The 21,190-nt window shown below is 45.1% G+C and overlaps 1 protein-coding gene across 10 annotated transcripts in view; it reads right to left on the bottom strand.

Annotated features, from left to right (window-relative positions):
* Nucleotides 1–21,190, bottom strand: part of RGS6 (regulator of G protein signaling 6) — a gene marked incomplete at both ends in the record, with an annotated part of 483,564 nt that overhangs the window by 41,176 nt on the left and 421,198 nt on the right. For 5 of the 10 annotated variants that reach the window (XM_080908046.1, XM_080908048.1, XM_080908050.1 and 2 more), the window contains 2 exons: nt 5,672–5,797; nt 17,947–18,057. The exons of 1 other annotated variant lie outside the window; for it this stretch is intronic. In XM_080908046.1, the coding sequence (XP_080764172.1) occupies nt 5,672–5,797; nt 17,947–18,057 (237 nt within the window). The remainder of the gene's footprint in view (nt 1–5,671; nt 5,798–17,946; nt 18,058–21,190) is intronic. 4 more of the 10 variants (XM_080908049.1, XM_080908051.1, XM_080908054.1 and 1 more) reach the window with 1 other exon arrangement.

Raw genomic sequence — 21,190 nt, 5'->3', positions numbered from 1 at the left:
ATATGTGTTTACCGTCTTGGCTAGGAGGAACCTTTGTGATGGTTTGAAATGCAGAACAGGCCGTGGTTTGTGTGTGCTCTCTTCTTGCCCAGACTGAGCTGAACTGGGAGCTCAGGCCAACCCCCTCCCTGCCCTCCCACCGCCAAAGAGCCACAAAAGCCTCTCTCTGTGCATCCTCTGTGAATGGGTGGCCCATTGAGGATAGAGAAATGGCTGCTCTTATCAAAAGCCTGCAGGTACTGTCGAGGAAGTGGTTAGCTGTCAAATGCCAGCAGCTCCATCAAACGCAGCCATCCCGCACTAAGCCCTCAGTTGGAAGCGGAGAGCCTTGGGGACTGACAGGGCACGGTGGCTCCAGAGTATGTGGAGACCACCTGCCCTGTCTGTCCCCTAGCCACTGACAATTGCCAGAGCAGCCTGTGCTGGCATTTGAACTCTGTTAATGGCTTAGAAATGAATGCAGGAGAGAAAACTGGTCTTGGGGGAGGGGGCAGCTTGTTTCAAACACACCAGGGTGAAGCATCTGGGGGTCCACGGGACTGGAGGATGGCCCGGGACTGCCTTACTTGCTCCCTTCCTCCCTAGATGCTGACAGAAGGATGTGGCTTTCCTCTTCCAGACTCGCTAGAGCAGAAGCCATGAGCCACTGATGATTCTCCATCCCATCAGAAGGTCTGTACACCCCCACACTCCCCTGCTTACCTGTCTTTTCATGAGCTAGAATGTTCAGAGGCTACACAACAGAGCCCTGGACTTTTTCTCATAGAGAAAGTCAGCTCCTTGGCAGAAGGAAGTGTTTCTGTGCCCTCTGCTGGCCACAGAGTGACTCAGAACAATAGGGGGGGGGGGGTGGAATCAACAACAACAAAAAACTCCAACAACAAAATGAGTTTTTTTTTTTTTTGGTCTGGTTGGGCGGCAGGGGTCAGTCTCAGGCCCCCCCCCCCCCATGTGCAACTAGCATGAGCAACACCCAAGCTGCGCTCTACACAGGACAGGAGCCAAACTGCTGCAGATGGCCGCAGCCTCGCAGGAGTCACTCCGATCTGATTTGTCATCTGGTTGGTTACCATGGGATCCCCACTGGCCCTAATGAAACTTCTGGGGTCTTCCTAGGGCTTGGGGCAACTGCTGAAGCTAAGACTGGAGATGGAGCTCTTGAGGCAAAACCTGGCAGCCCCCCGCGCTTGCTTTTAATTGCTTCTTCCCTCAGCTGACACCGTATGGAAGTAGGGTCATCAATCTGCAGGTTAGAAGAACAACTCTGCTCTCTCAGGAGATGTTACAGCTCATAAAAAATGTAGGGGGGATGCTCTTTGTTGCAGGTTTTGATTTTTAACTCATGCCCTGCTGTATGTCAGAGGAGGCCAAGCCAGGCAGGATATACAAGGAAGATGGAGCAGGAGCAAGGGCAAATGGCACTGTCACCATTTGGGGAAATTTTACAAAATAGGGAAAAGGATAAAGTCAGATCTGTAGGGCATGCTTCAGGACTATGAGGCTCCCAACCTGCTGGTCCAGGAGCGTTGGGAGCGTTGGACCTGCCCCTCTTTCTATCCCTGGAGATGACAATCCTTGGTCATCTCACGGACTCACCTTGAAGAAAATGATCAGAGGAGGTGCTGAGTATGACGCTTGCTGTACAAGCATGAGAACCCACGTTCAGATCCCCAGTGCCCATGAAAGGCCAGGTGTGAAAATGTGCACGTGTAATTCAGGGAAGACCCCTGGGGTTTGCTGGCCAGCCACGGTGACCAAATCAATGAGCTGTGGATTCCGTGAGAGATCTTGTCTTAAGGTGGAGACTGGTCAAGGATCTGATGTGTACTTCTGCTGTCTGCAGACTCATGCATGCACACCCACGTGCACACAATACACTTATTCACACATCTATAGGATCATGTCCATACAGCATATACACATTGATCAGAAGGGACCTTCCCATGATACCATGTCACCACAGACCACGTTCCATGAAAGGTCTAGGCAGCACTTTGAGGCCCTTTCTTCATTATTCTGAAGTTCTAGAATAAATTTCACCAACTGGCTATTTTGCTGGCACTCCACCTTCTGTGCCTGCTAAGACTGGATGAAATACCCCTTCTGCTAGAGAGATTTGAAGAGCACCAGAAGACAGAAATAAGAAAGCACTTTGCAATATACCCAGTACCTTCTCCCCACCCCCTTCTCCTTCTGGTTTGATTCCAGTATCCTGGGATCATGACCAGCCCTAGGGAGAAGGGACATCCCAGCAGGACCAATGTAACAGGTAAACAGGAGCTTTGAGCTGTACACTTTCTCCAGCTCCCACAAGCCACTGTACACAAAGATTACAATAGAGGTTTACTTGCTTGGCCCTGGGTAGCTACTGTGGGTAATGGGTATGGCAGAGTAGCCCGGAACCCTTGGGGGCTGGGTCATGGAAGGGTTTAGCAAGGTCTGTGGCTAAAGGACTGAACAGAGCAGGAAAGAAAGCAGCCACTTTGTGATAAAGGATTGAAGGGTCTTGCAGTTGTGTGACTTAGAGCTCAACTTTCCTCTCTATGGCCAATTATGCTGAGTACCATCCGCACAGAACGGGGGGGGGGGGGGGGCTCAGGAGAGGATTACGTGAAGCTCCTTACTCTTTCTCTCTGCTGTTCCATTTTCTTTATCTGCCTTCCTGTCGTGGATCAGAGGGGACCTTCTTTAAGTCTGGATTTATGCATGCATGCTGGGGGCTGGCGCATTCACACATGTGCACGCACATTCTTTCACCCAAGATTAAATGTAGCCCTCCTGGCACCAGGCAAGCTGCTGGCAGAGGCACAAATGGAAATAGCAGAAGGGAGGGAACACCTGCCAGGGACACACTCGCCAGGGCACTTGGGACTTCAGTGTCATGCATATTTCCTGAGACGAGTCTTATTGGAAAATTGGCCCTGGCTACACTGCAGCTTTTGACAGCAAAGTCCACAGACTGCAGGGAGCAGCTAAGCAAGCAGATGTGCCCGGGGTCTTCACGATGAACAGGATTCTGTGGTCATTCTTATTATCCGTAAGATTCCGGGTGCCAGAGGGCTCTTAAGTCTATTTGTAGCCTGAGAAACCAGCAAAGAACACACTCTGCACCATTCCATCAGGGAGCCAAAACAGGACAGAAGGACCTATGGGGACCCAGCTGGAGATAGAGTTTGGGACAGGCTGACTCCTCAGAGAGACCAGCTGGGAATGTACAGCTTGTTTCTTCGTGGCCTAGGCTGGGCCTATTTAATACATTAAAATAGTACTCTGAACTGCCTCCTCACCCTGAACCCCCACAGACCCATAGTTTTACTAGATAGATGGTGTTATCAAAGCCATTTGACTTCTTAATCCCATTAGAAGCCTCCAACCCAACCACAGCCAGAGAAACTAGTACTTGAATTTGACCTCAGGTGATGTTTTAGGGGTCAGGGCTTCTGTTGCAAATGTCTGGTCAGGAACCAAAGCAACCCGCTGAGCTGTGGTTAGAATATTCTAGAGACTGCAGAAAGAACTATTGTGTCATAGCCTGAAGTAAGGTCACCTTGTCTGGTTCAAAATTGGCACAGGTCTGATCAGAAAGGCAAAGGCACACACTCAGTACCAATGTCATCCCTGGACCTCATGGTCAGACACAGACATTCAGTACCAGGTGACAGATGACATTGATTTATGGTTTTACCTTGATTGGCTTGGGAAGGGAATCAGTAAAGCACGGATCTGGGGTGTATGTATGTGCCTGTCCACAGCCTAGATGTGGGCACCACTTCCCCCTAGGCTGGGAGCATTGGATGCATTGAAAGCCAGCCGAGGGGAACGCCCTGGGTGCAGGTGTTCCCTCTCTCTTTCTGCTCCTAAGACACCAGTGTGTCTGCTCTGTTTCACCCTTTCCTCCAGCATCCACGGAGTCCTCTGTAATCAGGGGCCAAAGTAAACCTTTCTCCCTTGAGTTGTTTCAACTGTTTATCACAGAGATGAAAATATTCTGCCCAGTACCCAGCCATGGCTGGTTTAGTGCTGTGGCTTAGAATATAGTCCCTGTTTTCACTTGGTCCTGTAATGTCTTGTGAATTGGTCCAAGTCTAGCTTAGGATGTGTCTACTTTGTCTCACATCTACTTCTCCTTCCTTTAAATACTTCCAAAATGGCTCTAGAGGCTACACTCACTCTAATTAGGAACTTAATAATTTCTTGTTTATTGTCTTCAAGGACCTACAAGACTGTTTCCAGGGAGAGATCCCACATCGTGACTGTCTAGTGCTCTTTTAGTACCCGGGTTAGTCTTGCTGTAGCACAGGTTTGCCATAACTAGCAGCTAATGACGACATGGATTTTACGTAAGAAAATACAGTTCATTTCCCAACATGACAAGCTTTGATTTTTTTTTTTTATTTTAAAAACGCCAAAAGCAATAAAAAGTCTGTTTTAGAACTCATCACTCGAACATGGAAATTTAGCTTAGTATGATGCAAGTAGGGGCTGGGGTTGTGTATCCCTGGTAGTGATCCTCAGCTGTGGAGGAGGCAGCATTTGGTGAAGACCACGGTGGTGGCTAATCTTGGTTGTAGACTCAATTGTACATGGGATAATAGCAAAGACACTAGGCCCCCCTGTGAGGAATGTTCTTCCTCAAATAAGAGGATGAAGGAAATGTCTCAGTTTGCATGCTTGCCCTAGCTCATTGAATTGAATTGGTGTTTTCTGTTGTGGTGGCATTCCTTCACCAATATTACAATCAATGTCTTTAGATTGAAGACCAGCAGCTCTCCAGAAATCCTCCAGGATCTTCAGTGCCAAATTGGGACTGTTGAGACATTCTGTGGACTGAATACTGAATTCTCAGCCTCTCTAGTGCTTGAGGGCCATTGTTGGACCACCTGGACCACATCCTATAAGCCAGTCTAATAATCCTTTATTGGATATATCCATCCTGACAGTTTTAGAGGACCCTGACTAAGATAATAAGCGAGGGTTCTCACCTAGTGATATACCTAACCACAGTCGTGTGAGTTCCCTGGTTCCTTGTTAGCAGGGGGCTAAATAAACCCACACTTCTTCCTTGTCTGTGAGCAAGAATTTCTTTGTTCCCCTTATCCCTCTCTTTATTTCATAGCAGATCTCATTTCCCAGATGCTTTCTTTCTTCTCCTATCATATTTCCCTCCTAAGTTACGGGCCTATAGAAACACAGTGTGGCATCCTCTGACCCAGGAATCACATGGAAGTGACAGAATTCTCTTGAAGAAAGTCTGTGCTTTTATTATCTTGCACAGTCAGATCTCTAGTTACAGGACACTGAATTGACTTGCTAGAGTTCTGAATTGAGCCCGTTGATGCCCCCTTTCTCTTTAACAATTGTTGTTAACAATATAAGGGCATTGAGTCTCTTAGGTTGGCACCTTTGGGGGAATGAGTGTTCTGAGCTGTCTCATCACTCAGAAACCCCCCACCTCCATAGTTTTACTTGGTGAATGGTGTTATCAAAGCCATTTGACTGTTTAACTCCCTTAAAAGCCTCGATTCCAACCATAGCCAGAGAAGCCAGTACTTGAATTTGACACCCCAGTGATGTTTTATTGAGAAAGATGGAGATTGTTGCAAACACACACACACACACACAGAGAGAGAGATACAGAGACAGAGAGAATACAACTCAAATGTTTACTTACCTGAGATTTTCCGAACTGAATTCTGACTCCAGGAATCTGAGGAACTGGTCCCGCCCCACCTGGTCCTTCAGTATCTCGTCAAAAGAAAAGCCCCAACGCTTCACTCGCTGCTGGCTGGGCTCTTTGCTTTGGGGTTGAAGGAGAAGGTTTGAAAACCCATCAGTATTTAAAACAAACAAAAACAGACAAACGAACAAAAAACCTCTGTCCTATGCTCCCCAACGACTCAAGTTTGTTTTGCCACTGAACATCAGGGAAAATCACCTCAGGTGTAAGTGACAGAGACCACAAAACCCACACAAATTCCATGTGTGCACTTTTACACATCAGTCATGACAATTTCTGAAAGGGTGCAGGTGGCGAGTCTGTGTTTGGTGAGAGTCACCAAAGTGTCCAGTAGGTGACTGCTGTCTATAGGAAGCTATCCCTCTGATCACACCCATCTCCCATCAGTTACAGATCCAACTTTCCACTCTTATCCCTTTGGCTTGATTTCCAACCCTCAGGATATCTCATGAATCCAGCCCTTTGTCTAAGCAACTGGCTCCTTATCTTTTGTTCCTTCTTTAATATAAAAAGGAGAAGTCAGCCTCTGGCTAGAGTTGAATGATGCACCAGTTATAAATGCATAGCTCTAACCAGAATAAGCCAGATTCACTTGCTTAAAAACAGCATGTTGCCTTGACTCACTGCTTTAGCCACTGTGTGATGTTTGTAGTGTACTAGGTAGACTTTGTTCTAATCATCTTACATCTATTTGATAGTGGGCTGAGTCCTTATAGATATTCTGTGCAGTATGCTAGGATTATTTCCATTTTCCAGATAGGGAAACTGAGAGCTAAGGATCAGTTGCCTTGGGGGACTTATAGCTAGAATGAGATGGGGGTCAAGGTCCAATCTGGTCATGTGGCTCCAAACACAGCCTTAAGCTTTGAGCTCCTCCCTGTTCTGCAATCTCATATCCACAAGGACGAAGGGGTGGGGGTTGGTCATATTATTCTGGTGCCGAACTCCTTCAGATCCTCACTTTCCACACTAAGTCTGTTGGCTGACCCTTCTGGAAACAATGGCTCCTACTTCATAAGTCACGTGCTAGAACCTCTCCTCCCCTTCCCACCCTATTCTGATTGAAGATGTGATCTGCAGACCAAGCAGGATCACAGCTCACAGCCAGTCCCCAGAGACTTAGTCACAGCCACACTTGGGAACCATTGGTGTAGACGGAGTCTTTCCTTTTAGAGGAAAACCCCTAACATTAAGTCAGTATATAAGACCATGGGCTTTTCTTTATTATAGAGCCAGTATATGATCTATATTTCTCTTAGACAAGAACAGGTGCACTGAAGTGTTTAAAAAGCAACAGATTCTAGAGGAGCCCGAACAGGAGAACTTCTGGACTGGTAGAACCACTTTAGATTCATGCTTTGCAGGTTTGGAGCCACTGTCTGCATGTGCTAGCAAGGCACTAGTGTCGCTGACGACCTGAAGTGAAATCTAAAATGTAAGTAATGAAAGTTTAAACTTAAGTAGTCATCTGTGCTCACTGGCTATGGTACTGGATACGTGGTCTAGAAGCAAATCATTTGAATGCAGCTGCCTCTCACTGGCTTGTGTGATTGGCAGCGATGTCTTCTATTGTCAGGGCAGTGATCAATAGATCATACAAGTGGGGATCAGGGAGGCTTTTGCAGTATGGCTTTGCATTTCCAGGCATAGCTCAATAGGGTCATGGTAGAAGGCTAACCCTGTTAAGGCAGGCAATGGGAAATCCTTCTATAAATGATCTCTTACAAAATATCAAGTTGGGCTTTTATGGGACATATGACAACTGATCCTGGATTCTCTCAGAAACAAGCCACAAAATTAATCAAATTTGGTAACTTCCCAAGGGATTGAAAGTACTGTTTGTGGAGACGACACCCAAAGTTGAAACCATCAGCAAAGTTAAGTCCTGAATATCCTTTCCTGAGCTTCATGCTCTGACTGGAACAGAGACATCATCTGCTCTTTACCAGACAATGGTTGAAGGTTCTGCAAATGAGCAGACGGCAACTCTACCCTCATCAAAGGCTGTGCCCAGAGACCTGGTGTCTTTCTAACAACTGTCTCATGGATGTACCACCACTGTCATCACTTTCTGATGACAGGCCGTGAGCTGGTGTTTACCTCACCAGACTCCTGGGTGGTAGCAAGATCAGGAAAGGGGACATCTGAGGGTGGCTGAGAACTCTTGGGATGCCTCTGTAGGTATAGAATCAGAGAAGGAATAGACATAGAAGTCAGAGGTGCCCCCAAAGAGTCACCCTTTCACAGAAATAAGAGGATCTGGGGAGACAATATACCCTGAGGTAGTCTGTGGTAGCCACAACAAAGTCTTAACACAGTGAATGAGAAACTTCAAACAGCAGAAGTTTGGGGCCTCACAGTCCACATGCTGGAAATCTAAACCCAGGGTGTTAGCGGAACCGTGTTTTCTCTGACGGCTTAAAAGGAAAATCTTTCATCTCTCTTTCCTTTAACTTCTGGTGCTTCACTCCTTGGCTTCAGACAGACTGGTGCATCTCTACCTGGATGGTCACATGGCTTCTTTCCAAGTCTACACAGCATTTCCTCTTCACATGTGTGTCTGCATCTATTTCTTTTCTTTCAAAGCACCAGTCTTATAGACAAGTTCCCTGCCACTCCTAATCCATTTCTGTAGCTTACCCTTTGCTCTCCTGCCTTAGTTGGGATTCTGCTCTGCTGGACGCCTCTTACATACAACTTCCCCTTTACCTCTTCCCTTCATCTCTTGGGTATTACCAACATCACCTGTTTTAAGGTTCAAGAACAGGTCTGAAAACATTACCACCACTTATACAATAATTGTTAGTAATGAAATCTCTTGACGTCCTTCCCCAGGTGTGACGGTTTTAACTTCAACTTGACATAATCTAGATTCACCAGGAAACAGTGAGGAATTGCAATGAAGAATTGTTTCGATCGGAGTGGTCTCACATGCATTCTGATAGACCGTCCCGGTGGGGGCGTTTTCTCAATTAAGATTTCCCTCTTCCAAAATAACTCCAGCTTGTTTCATAAACCAGCTCACACAGCTACCCTTCTAGGTGTACCTACAAGGTGTGAGAAAAGGGCGCAGAGGGCTCCTTACTCTGTTCCTAGTGTCTAGTTGAACTCCAGTATAAGCCAAAGGGTAGATCAATGCTCCATGTTCAGAGGATGGAAGAGATGCAAGTAACAATGCGGACTTGGACTCCAGGCATGTCTGCCTCCAATGTCCTTTCCTTTGTTCCCTACGCTGCTCCACCTTCTATTCCATGCCCCTCATCTGATGTGTAATCTAAGGCTTGAAGAAAGATGTAAGCTATCTTCAAAAAAGCCAAATTGTGTTTGCCTCCTTCCTTAAACTCTTGAGTTGGAATTCCAGTCACCAATGTGACATATTTTAGGGTGGGGCTCCTGGGAAGATTCGCTCACACGTGGAATCGGTGTTCCTATAAAAACTCAGAGAGCCCCCTCAGCCTTCCACCATAGAAGGGTACGGCAAGAAGCTGGCTGTGGATGAAGCAGTGAGAGAGCCCTGAGCCGTACAGTGAACCTGCAGGTGCTTTGTTCTGGGACACCATCTCAGAACCATGAGAAACAAGTATATGGTCCTTATAAGCCGTACCATTCATGGTAATTTTTTTAGCCACACTACTGGACTGAGACAAAAACTGGTACTGAGAGTGGGGTGTCACCCATAACACACATGCTTAAAAATGGAAAACGGTGGCAAAGACAGGCCACGGGAAATTTAAAATATTTGCTGAGAATGGAGCCGTAAAGATGATTCTGAATGTGTGTGTGTGTGTGTGTGTGTGTGTGTGTGTGTGTACACACAAGTAGGCTGAAGAGAAACCTCTATTTTTTTTTTAAACAACACTTAAATAATTTGTTTCAGAATATTAGTGAATGGTAAAGGCCATGCTGAGAAGCCTCAGATGAACATAAAGAAGTTGAAGGAAGAATGGTTCTTGTTACAAAGTGATAGAGACTGGCCAAATTCTGTTTGTGTGCTAGTGTTTTGTGGAAGACAAAACATGATACTATTTAGTTACTATTAAGATTATTTTTTTATATTTAGAGATGTTTAAATATTCTAATATATGTACATCACATAATATCTTATTATATATTATTGTTAATTTCTTGTATGATGATATATTTAAAGTAATAATTATTACCATTAGTTACTAAACAGATACTATTTAGATACTATACGTATTTAGCCAAGGAAGTTTCTGAGCCCTGTATTGAAGGAGTAGTTTGATTCTTCCTAGCTGCTTTTAGGAGTCCACAAAGAGAGAGGAATCAATGAAAGATAGAATTGCTACTCAAAAACAACTAGAATCTAAATAAGGACTGAGAAAATCCCTAGTGTATTCATGTTGCAACAAAGAATCAATCAAAGTGACAAAAAAGAGAACATGAATGGTGTGGCCAAATGACTGATCCAGGGATACAGCAGGGCTCAGCCATCCAGACTGAAGCCAGGAGCTATTTTTCAGGACAATGGGAAAATGACATGAAGATGATTCAGTGGCCATTAGGCCTGTGACCCCCATTAGAGGCCCAGACTGCTACAACCATGGGAGAGCTGGGGGTGGGAGTTTCAATAGGTGCAGGCATCTTCCCAGTTCAAGCCGTCCAGGATGCCCATGCCTGATAGTTCCAGAGTAGAGGTGCCCACAGAGAGCTTCAGGGTGCACTGTGACCAGTGGACCTACTAGGACAAACCTCCAGGGCAGAATTGCAGGGTAGTGGTCTAGCCTGGGAAAGATGCAAGGCCCTGGCAGAGAGAGGACACCGACTGAGCTGTGGTGCTGATGCTGCCACCTAAATGGGTGTGGCAAACAGAATATCAGTCCAGAAAAGCCACAGGCACACAACTCACCTTCAGAGAGCTGTGGAGATGGATTTCCTGTCTCAGAGAATTTATCACCTCAGTCTGGTCTGACAGGTACAGGTCAAGACAGAGAATTCCTCTTGGATGAAGCCTTTAGCTTTCTCCTGCTGTATTTAGACTCACTTGGGACCCATGTCCTGTTTCTTCTCTCACTGGGATGGACAAGTCTACGTATCCCATCGCAGCTTGGGAATGATGTAGCCTGTAGGTTTCACAGCTGGATGGGACTTCAGCTAGAGATGACTTGTATCTTCACCCCTCCACCCCTTATCTTATTTAGATGATATTCAGATGATTCTTTAAAGCTGATGTGAGAGAGAGAGGCTGCTAGTGATATTCGGGCAGCGTACTAGAGTTTATAAACTGGGGGAGCATGTGTAGAATGGTACAGGTTAAGAAATTTTGTCCCTCCAAAATTTATCTGTTGACATTTTGACAACCCTCCCCCAACATGACGGTATTAAAGGCTGGGGCCCTTGGAAGTCACTGAGCCAGACGAGAGGCAGGAAGTTAATGTCTTTATCAATACACTCCGGAATCTCACCTTACTACCATAAAAGAACACAGAGGGAAGATAGAATTCACTCGGTAGCCAAGCCAAGCATGTGACCCTTCTGCCTCCACCTCCTAAGTGATTAGATAATAGTGACATGTCACCTCCTTCAGACCATGAGCCATGCCCTCCTCAGACACCAACACAACCGCCTTGATCTTGACATTCTCAGTTCCCAGAACAGGGAGAACCAAATTTCTTTCCTTTGTAAGTTACACACAGTCTATTGCATTTTTTATTTTTTCTTGAGAACCTGAATGGATTAAGATAAGTTGTCAGAAAAATTATGAAACAGGGGCCAGTCCTCTCAGAAAAGCATATCTAATGAGCCAAATATTAGGGCCAAGCTGTAAAGAAACAGTCTTGGTTTATTTATTTACCACCCGAGAACAGCTGGAAGGTTCTGAATATTGCAGGGAGGTGTGGTTGGTTCCCTTTCAGGGTTCTCAGTTCATGTGGCCTTGACTGTGCCCTCTCATCGTGATCACTGTAGCTGAAAGTTGGTTTAAAAGGTCATCTGAGGGCTGCACGGGGCCCGTGTCCAAACTGCTCCTGTGGCAGCTGACACTGGCTGTTTGTCGAGAGCTCTATTGACTAGAGTGACCCCACATGGCTTTCCCAGTGGCTTGAACTTCTTCTCCCTGCATGGCAGACCATTTCAAAGACTTAAGACCATATAGTTAGAAATTACTGGGACTCTGTATGGCTGCCCCTCAGAGTGTCACTTTGCCACAGTCTGTTGGCCAAATAAGGCATCAAGGCCAGTGTGTATGAAAATACATTTCTTCTTTTGCCATAAGGATCAGCACACCCACAAGGCGGGGCATTAATGGGGCATGTTTAGGAACTGAGTTCTTTGAGAACGGAACTTGAGGGACCCGGGGCGATGGATCAGTGGTTAAGAGCAGCTGTTGCTCTTGTGGGGGACCAGGGATCAGTTCCCAGCATCAGTTTGGTGACTCACTTATAACTGCAGTTCCAGGCTGTCTGGTGGACGTCTTCTAGTCTCTCCAGGAACTATGCAGACATGTGCTACACGTACGTACACACAGGCAAAACACTCATATGCATAAAATAGTTAATAAATATTATTTTTAAAAGGAGATTAATAGTTACACCCAAGAATTGCCTCTGCCCCTAGGCTGGGAGTGAATTCCTTCAACCAAGTAGAAGCAACCAGGTTCTATATAATCCCTGTTCACATGCTTGCTCCCCAAAAGATAGGAAGCCTCAAACCTACCTTATGCAGGCAAGAAATGGCCGACCAGAATTCTGCAAGCCGCACCAGTTCATGAGGTTCCAACCTTGGATTTATGTTATTACCAGAATTACTTCCCTTAGACTTCCCTAAGACACTCGTCTGGTAATGTTTGGATCAGCGATTCTTTCTAGTTGTGGCCTGGCGATTTTTGGCTGACTGCTCCTCAGTGCTGACTATTTTTATCAATGGAAGCTGATTTCTCAGAATGTCCATCAGATGGAGTTTGCCATGCTTTGAAACCACAGCCTTTCGTTTCCCCACCCTCACCTTCCGACCTGATGATTGATTACATGCTTTCTGATTCTTAGAGTTGGGGACCTAATAACATCCTATCTGACGCTGAGAAGGAATCCAGGGACAGTCCCTGCTATTTCTATTATACTGTACACTGTTTGCCCTTTATTCAGTTGCTGTCCCTCACTGGACATCCACCCTGCAGCAGACACAATGTGTCCTTCATTTTTGTAGAGTGCAGGCTTTTCTCTGATGTCCCCAGACCTGGAGCTCAGAATAAGTCAGCATGGATTTCTCTGTAGCTCAGAAGAAGCCTAGAGCCCAGTGCAGATGAACGGAAGGACATCCTCATAGCATGCTGCTTGCTCACACAGGGCCTCTCCTCTGCCATATACCTCGAGTGAATTATTTGTTCACCTGAAGTCTGGGAAGATACTCATGGATGGTACATGGAGCTTTGAGGAGAGAGTGCCTACCATTCCTCCTGGCAGCTAACAGACTCAACATTTCTGCCTTTGAAAAGTCCTTTGTCATGGGCTACTAGAATTTCCCTGGTTTCTAATCCTGCCCTGGCTCTTCTCCTTCCCCTCAACCCCCTCCTCTGCCCTTTGTTTTCCTCTCTCAGGAACAGGAAGCACATGCACCTCCCCTTCTCCTGGGAACAGCCTAACCTCTTGTTTGTTGGTTAAGTCTGCCAAAACCTTCCATCCCCAGGACCCGCTCTCTGCCTCAAGTGACTGAATGCCCTTTACCAATCAAGGAGGAATTCTGGTACCAGGTGGTAAGACAGCAGCTTCTATTGACTTTGCTACATTTTTAGCCAGAGGATTTCTTACTCAGAACACAGTGCAAAGTAGGTCTCATTATGAGCTGAAATAAGGTGAATCTGAGAAAGCGCTGACTGTTGGTTAGTTTCTTGGTCGTCTTTGGATTTTACTGTATAGATGGTGACCATCACTAGGCTGAGCTGTGACGTCAGCACTGGTCTCACACTCTGCATTTCTTCTGACAGCTCCACAAAGCTGAGTGAGTATGGGTGTTCTGCAGAAGCAGAGCTTCATTCTCACCCGAGTCTAAAGAGCTCCGTGTGCTTGAGTAGATAAGATTCCATGGCTGTATCATTTCTTAGGTTAGGTGTTAGGTTAGGGGAGAAGTTTGAAAAATAACATTAGAACTGGGCCACCTATTACAAGAAGGAATGACCTGTTTACCTACCCTCTACCCAATCTATACTTTTGAGTGCTCGTGTATGCCAGTTAGAAGACTAGACTCTAAGGCAAATCACAGGTCCTCTATAGAAGTGATCTAGAGGGGTGTGACATAACACCTGGAGGGGTGGGACACCCATGTCATTACACTGGATGGCCATCATGCTTGGGAAGGCTCGAGTGAGAAGGAAGGCCAGCCAGGAGGGGCAAATGGCTCAGAAAGAAGGAATAGGCAGAGCTCTGAAGCTAAGTGGAATGGACTTTGTCTGTTTGTTGTTTTTAACCCCAATTATTTGTAGAGGCAAAGATAAGTTCTTCCAGAAGGTGGTAAGTCCAGGCATGTCAGGGAAATTTGAAATAAATAAGTGAGACTTGTACCAAAGCTGGTGGCGGATAGTCTGAGGCTGTGGCAGAGCCGAGGGAGAAAACAGCTGAGGAGCTTGATGCCCTGGCGTCAGCAGAGCAGTGGACAGGTCTTAGACGGGGGGCACACAGAAGAGACTTTGAACTACAGACATAACAGGGTCCACATTATGGAAGCAGGTTGCTAAGGGGGAAAGGGCTGAGGGTGGGGAAAGGGGCTGCCCAGATTCTGATAAAAACAATGAGACCAGGGCATAGTTCCCTCACTCATGCCAGAGTGGCAAGAACATAAAAAAGCAGAAAACAAACACATGCAGACAATAAACAAATACATCTGGACAATAAACAAACATATCCGGACAAGTCAGGGAACGTCTCAAGAGAGTTAAGAGCTCTACCCCAGAGGCCAAAAGATGAGAAAGAGGGGGGGGGGGAAGGGTGGGAGGGAGGAAGGGAGAGAGAGAGAGAGAGGGAGGGAGGGAGAGAAAGAGAGAATAGTGTGGAAAACCAGAAACATTATAAAAACATTTAGGAACAGGAGGAGGAAGAAAAAAAGACAGCCTAAGTTAATGAAAGTTTTAAATTCTTGGGTCAGAATGAAACAAACACCCATGCAGCAGTTTAAATAATACACATCCCCTGTAGTCTCAGGCATTCCAACACTTGGTCCCCAGCTGGTGCTGTCCTCCAGGGAGACTTAGGATCTCCTAAGGCCTTGTTGGAGGTGGTATATCATTGGAGGCAGGCTTTGAGAGCTTAAGGCTTGCCTTATCCAGTTTTCACTCTCCACTTCCTGCTTGGGGTTCAGGATATGAACTCTCAGCTTGCTGCTCCAGCCACCATGTGTGCTGCCCAGGCCTGCCCACTTGTCCCTGATGGTGATGGACTGTTAACCCTATGGAACTCTAAGCCCAAACAAACTCTTCCTTCTGTAAATCACCTTGTCACAGTGCTCTATCCCAGTAACGGAAAAGTAACTAATGCACCTGGTCACACCAGAAATGGGATTTTAAAAGTAGATGTCCATTTGCACACAATTTGTTCTCCTAATGATGATAGAAATGTAGATTCAGAACATCGGTTTAAAATACACCATACTAACATACTTCTGGAACAAGTGCATTATGGGAAGGCGGGGGAAACTTCTATGTCACGCCCTGTTATGAGTTATCGATCTTTTAAACACAAACAATGTGAAATGTGACTATGACTAGAACAGAAAGTAAAAACTACAGACTAGAAAATGAGCAGTTGAGGAAGAAGAAAAGGAATAAAAAAGGAGAGAAGAAATCAGGAAAAAGATAAGCCAATGCAAATGGGATTTTTGTGTTCCAATATGGAAAGCAAAGCCACTACTGGGGGAGAAGGGGAAGGGACAGCTGGCCAGAAAGTCACGGAGAATGAATCTCTATAATTAGAGGAAACATCCTCAGGTAAGCTATTTCTACAGTGGTGAAGAAACAGAAAGCGAAGGGAGAGTTGTTTGAGTCTCTCGGGCTTAAGAATTAAGAGAGAGATTGCTCATGCTGAGGCTGAGAAGAATGAGCCTTTAACACAGAGGCATGGAAAAGGGGGCTCAGATTTATTTAAGAAAATCTGGCACATGAACCAAAATTCAAATGTGCACTCTGTTTGAAGTAATTCTATCCTTTTAAAATTTATAGTAAAAAACTAATTTGATTTAGGTCTAGGGGTGTTCCTTAAATTGTTTATATTACAGAAAAAAATGAGTTAGTTATGGCCTGAGGATTGGTTAAATAAATTTTACTTCATTTATGCTAGGAGATATTATGTAAATATTAAAAAAGATAAGGTGGACTACTATGTGTTTATATATTGATAATTAAAATAACATATATGTGCATATAGAATGAACTTAATTACATTAGAGATGAGACTATTTTCTGTGTGTGACAATTTAAGGAGTTAGTCACTAATTCAGAGTCTCTCAAATTTTTGAGTTCATGGTACCCTTAAGGTCTTGGTAAGTTTTACGGTATCTCTGAGTCCAAAGAAACACTTAATATTTTTGTTTATCTAACGAAGGACCATTTTAGAATGCTGTTAACATGAATTAGTATCCTAGCAACTTAACAACTATATGAAATACACATACACTGAAGAAAAAAAGTCTTAATTTCCTTCTTAACTCCTCTCCCGGCTGGTTTTTATGTTCACCGGACACAAGCTAGCATTGTCTGGTAAGAGGAATCTCAACTGAGAAATTGTCTCTACAGCTTGGGCAAGCCTATAGGGCATTTTCTTATCTAGTGGTTGATGTGGGAGGGTCCAGCCCATTGTGGGTAGTGTCACCCCTGGCTGGTGATCCTGGGTTTTATAAGAAGGCAGGCTGAGCAAGCCACATGGAGCAAGCTAATAAGTAGCACCCCTCCATGGCCTCTGCATCAGCACCTGCCTCCAGGAGCTTTTCCTGTTTGAGTTCCTGCTCTGACTTCCCTCTGTGATGAATCATCACCTGGAATTTTAAGCAGAACAGTTCCTCCCCGAGTTGCTTTGGTCATGATACTTCATCACACCACTATTAATTCTAACCAAGACAGTCTCTGTGTATATATGTTACGCACTGCACAGCTTCTCCAACTGGATCCAGCAGGACCACAGCCACCCTCATGTCCTAGTCTGTGTTGATTTCTGCACAGCATAGCTTTTTAACCACAAAACTTCTCTTGGAAGGTGGATTTGCAAAGATGAGACATTAAAAAGGAAGGGATGTGGTCTGATCCTTACACCGAACCAACTCGAGCCAGTGTGTACATCAGAAGTCTCCTCGGAGTCTGTTAGTGGTGACAGGAAACCACCCTGGGAGTCCGCTCGGTGCCAGGCACCCTGCTGCAGGGTGGGAACTGGGACATCAGACTCTTCCTGGACAGCAGGTTGGAGGAAGAGAGGAGTTTCCTTCTTCATGCACACCAGGATAGATTAACATTTTAGAGTAAGTATCTATGACTTTTACTAAGAGAGAAAGGCAACACTGGAGTCACAGAGCAGAAAAGAAGAAATCGGAGGGCAGAGGCAAAGGAGTACCACGCAGAACTGTGTCCGAGTGTCTAGGAACTGTGACTGTGCCCAGTTCCCCTCAGATGTTACATAAACACACCTGCTTCCCACCCAGAACAGAAGCGTGTGCTGCTGAAACTAGAAGGCCAGTGTGGTCCATCCGCTACACTCTGCATGGTTGCCTCATCTTTTCCACAGCGGGAACAGTGTCCTGGGTGTATTAATTCTCAACAAAAATTCCGCTTCTATTCATTAGTCCCCTAGTCCCTTCACACCTTGCCTTCTGAGGGACTCCTAGATGACTTCATCTAGCCACTGTTGTTAAATAAGGCTGGTATCTCTTGGAGGGGTGAGGAGGTGGTGGGAAACAGTGAGAGACAGGAATGGTGCGGAGGTTACTGCGATCTGAGATGAAGGAGACACAGCGAGGGAGGAAGCGGAATCTTCCCTTCCAACAGCCAGAGCCACAAAAGGCTGAAGAGCAGTGCTAGCTGCCACAACAGACACAGAGAACCCACGTACAAATCAAAGCCACAAGGAAGAACCTTGAGCAAGCAGACATCCGTGTGGAGGATACCTGGGACTTTCCTCTTCTAATCTCACCCGTGTTACAATAGGGAATAAAGTCTTTGATTAGATTATGGATTTCACCCCTCCCAACCTTTGTTTGTCTGTTTGTTTATGTATTACCTCATCTCTATGTCCCATAAGGTGATGTCATCGCTGATCCAAGGATTAGATGGCTCTGCTGGTGTTATGAAAGGGTCGTATTCCACATACTGCTCCGTGTAAGCAATTAAGCTGTAGGGAGAAGCAAGGCAAAGAAGAACTGATTTCCTAGCTGTCCCATGCCAACAATAGCAGTGCTTGTGAGGAAAACCCACTCCCACTCCTGCCTAGCTGAGAAGCTCTCAGCTGCCCTATTCCGAACATGTCAGGTTTGCTCTGTTACCACATAAGTTCTGATAGCCTTCCCCAGTGCATGACTCGTTCCCGGAACCAGAGTGCCTCTCCCACGGAATGTGCCAGCTTCAGTAATACAGAGGCCACAACCTCCAAAGATTATGGATTTCAAAAATGTAAGTTGAGTCCACAGTGAATTTCACAGTTCTGTCAGAATCTCCCAACCTAGGATACACTTCCTGTACAGACTTTTAGATGCCACCCAGTCACAAGTTCATACATGTTTGATCTGAAAAGCAACTTGTTTTTTTTCTAGCTATACTTACTGCCTAATTCATGTGACTAGCTAACAACACCTATATAGAAAATAGAGAACAACCAGGACTAATGCTAGGCACACACACACACACACACACACACACACACACACACACAAATCCATGTGCATATGTATTGAGCCCAGTGAACCTGATACTGAATTGTCATTTTGAGGCAGGCAGAGAGCAATGGCCTCAACTTTTCTCACAGAAGCATCTGCAGTTCATCTTTGGATTCTTCCTGTATATGAGCCACACTGCTTCTAAAGCATAAGCTTTTATAACTGTTCTTGATATATTAATTTTAGACAAGAATTTAGCTTCTACTCACTAGTCCCCTAGCAACCCTCACTCCCTGCCTTCTGAGGAACTTCCAGATGAATTCACTTAACTATTGTGAAACCAGTGTCTGCTTTACTAATCTTGATACAACTGTTGGCTGCTCGGCTAACAGTATTTATCCTACTCCGTTCCAATGTTTTAGCAAATCCGTGAAACATCTATAAATAGACTTTCCTCCACACATCCTGTATCAGATCCTCTGTCAGGGTTTCCCCGCCTCCAGATGGTGTCCTCTCTGCAACTCTCAGTCCCCTGGCTTCTATCTGGACTGCTGGCCCCCTGGCCCTGACAGAAAACCATCATCTTGTGAATCTCTTCATTTCTATGTTGATTCTATGTTCCATGGATTCTGCTTCTGGCTCTTGCTTTGACCTTTCAGCTGTGATGAGGCACATTATTTAGTAGCTTTCTAACACAGGTTCTGGAGAGCTAACTATCTGAGTACTTGAGGTCTAAAAATGCCCCTGCCAATCTGTGCATTCGACCAATAGTGGTGGGCACAGGTCACTAGGCCAAAAGTCACATCCTTCAGAGGCTGGAAGGCATAACTCTACACCTTTGGTGCCCAGCATCACCACTAAGAACTCTGGGTCCACATGAACTGTTGTTACTTTGTTGGTTCCTCTCTGTGTGGATTTAGAGTCTCCTCCTGATTGCTAAAGTGTTCTGCAATATGGCACAACATGAAACACATTTCAAAAGACTCCTATAAATTTTATTTCTTTGCTGTTTAAATACCCATAATCACCTACTTTTTTGTTCAACAAGACAAATTTTAATTAACGTATGAACAGCCTGAACTATGAGTTCAGTTTTTTTTTTTGTTTTTTTAGTGTATCATCTTATTGTTTGACTGTCATTTGACCTAATTATGTTTCTAAGATGTAGGTGGACACACTCTTAAAACTTTACTCTTATTATAGCACCAAGTTTCTCTTTTTATCAATGAAATGTTTTCTCACATATCAGAGGTTACTAGTCTTCCAATTCATTATGTTTCTTCTGTTGGCTGAGTTGTTTTAGGTTGCCCAAGTCCTTCCTTCTGTCTCAATATAGAAATGATGTCCCTTCAGTCTGGGGCTTTCCTTGAGGATCTGGAAAAACCATGGACATCCATTTGTACTGAAGAGTCAAGTACAGGAATCTGCTAGGAGGGTATGTTTGTGTGTTTGTGTGTGTGTGTGTGTGTGTGTGTGTGTATGTACAGAGTTTGTAAACTGATGGGCATTCTGAGCAGGTCACAGGCCCCCTGTTTGTTATTTTAATTAAAGCTCAGCACTACAAAGCTAGAGTCTTTCCCTAGGACATTTATTTTCCTCTAAGCATATGTCTGGAAGCCATTTCTGCACAAGGTCCGCATGGTAAATGTTTGAGGCCTTGTGGGCCAGGTGGTATTTATCTCAGTGTTTCCACTGTTTCCCATGGGGGTGTGGAATACCACCTCTCCCCTTCTCAGAAACCCCTAGTTCAGTAAATAGAATATCCACTTTTCCACTGTTATAATGCAGGTGTGGGCAACACTCCTCTCTAACCGAGAAGTCCCACACTTCAGTAGATACAACATCTACCCTCTTTTGTCTTCATTTGGCCCCAATGATGTTGAATATACCTGAGTTCTGAGGTTAAGTGTCTCACTGCCTCCAGAGAGTAGGGGGACTGGTTTCGGGGGGGGGGCAGGTGATATAAGAGCAGAAGTCTCTAGAGGCAGAATGAGCTTGCTGGGATACTCTCAGTTCTTGTCTCATTCTTGTCTTCCATGGTCCTCTTGGATCACAGAATTCCAGGGGTGAGCTGGCTCACTTTCTAACCGCGCTTCTGCTCTAGCGTGCAGATTACAATGCTCTCCATTCTGACCCCAGCCACTTTCTTTCTGATCATATTCCGAAGTATTATAAGCTATCAAAGCTACATAATTCTAGGAACCAACTGAGTACAATCCTAACACTTGAGAAAATGAGGCAGAAGATTGTGAGTTGGAGACTAGCCTGGGCTACTTAGAGAGACCAACGGACCATATAGAAAATTGTAAGGAATAACATCTATACTCAAGGCCCAATTGAAAAGGCCAAATATTTACAAATACAGAAATGAAGGCCTATGGATTATTTCTCCATCTCACCAACTTTTTTCCTTCAGGAAAATGTACCCATTAATCTGACTGTTTGCTAAGTTTGAGTTTAAGACGGATGAAGGATCCACCTCTAACACCTACAGGCACTGGATCGGTGTTTCTCTATTCAAACACTGTTAAAACCATGGTCTGTGTTAATCAGACACTTTCTAAGCTGCTATTTTAAGCATACGCTAAGGCTGGACAACCTGACTTCCTAGTTACCAGTAGGCTTGCCCTTGCTACCCTGAGCAACGGACTG

The sequence above is a fragment of the Micromys minutus genome (assembly GCF_963924665.1).
Source record: "Micromys minutus genome assembly, chromosome: 1".
NCBI classification, from domain to species: domain Eukaryota; kingdom Metazoa; phylum Chordata; class Mammalia; order Rodentia; family Muridae; genus Micromys; species Micromys minutus.
The sequence above is the reverse complement of the archived record's forward strand: the minus strand, read 5'-3'. Positions and strand labels throughout refer to the sequence as shown.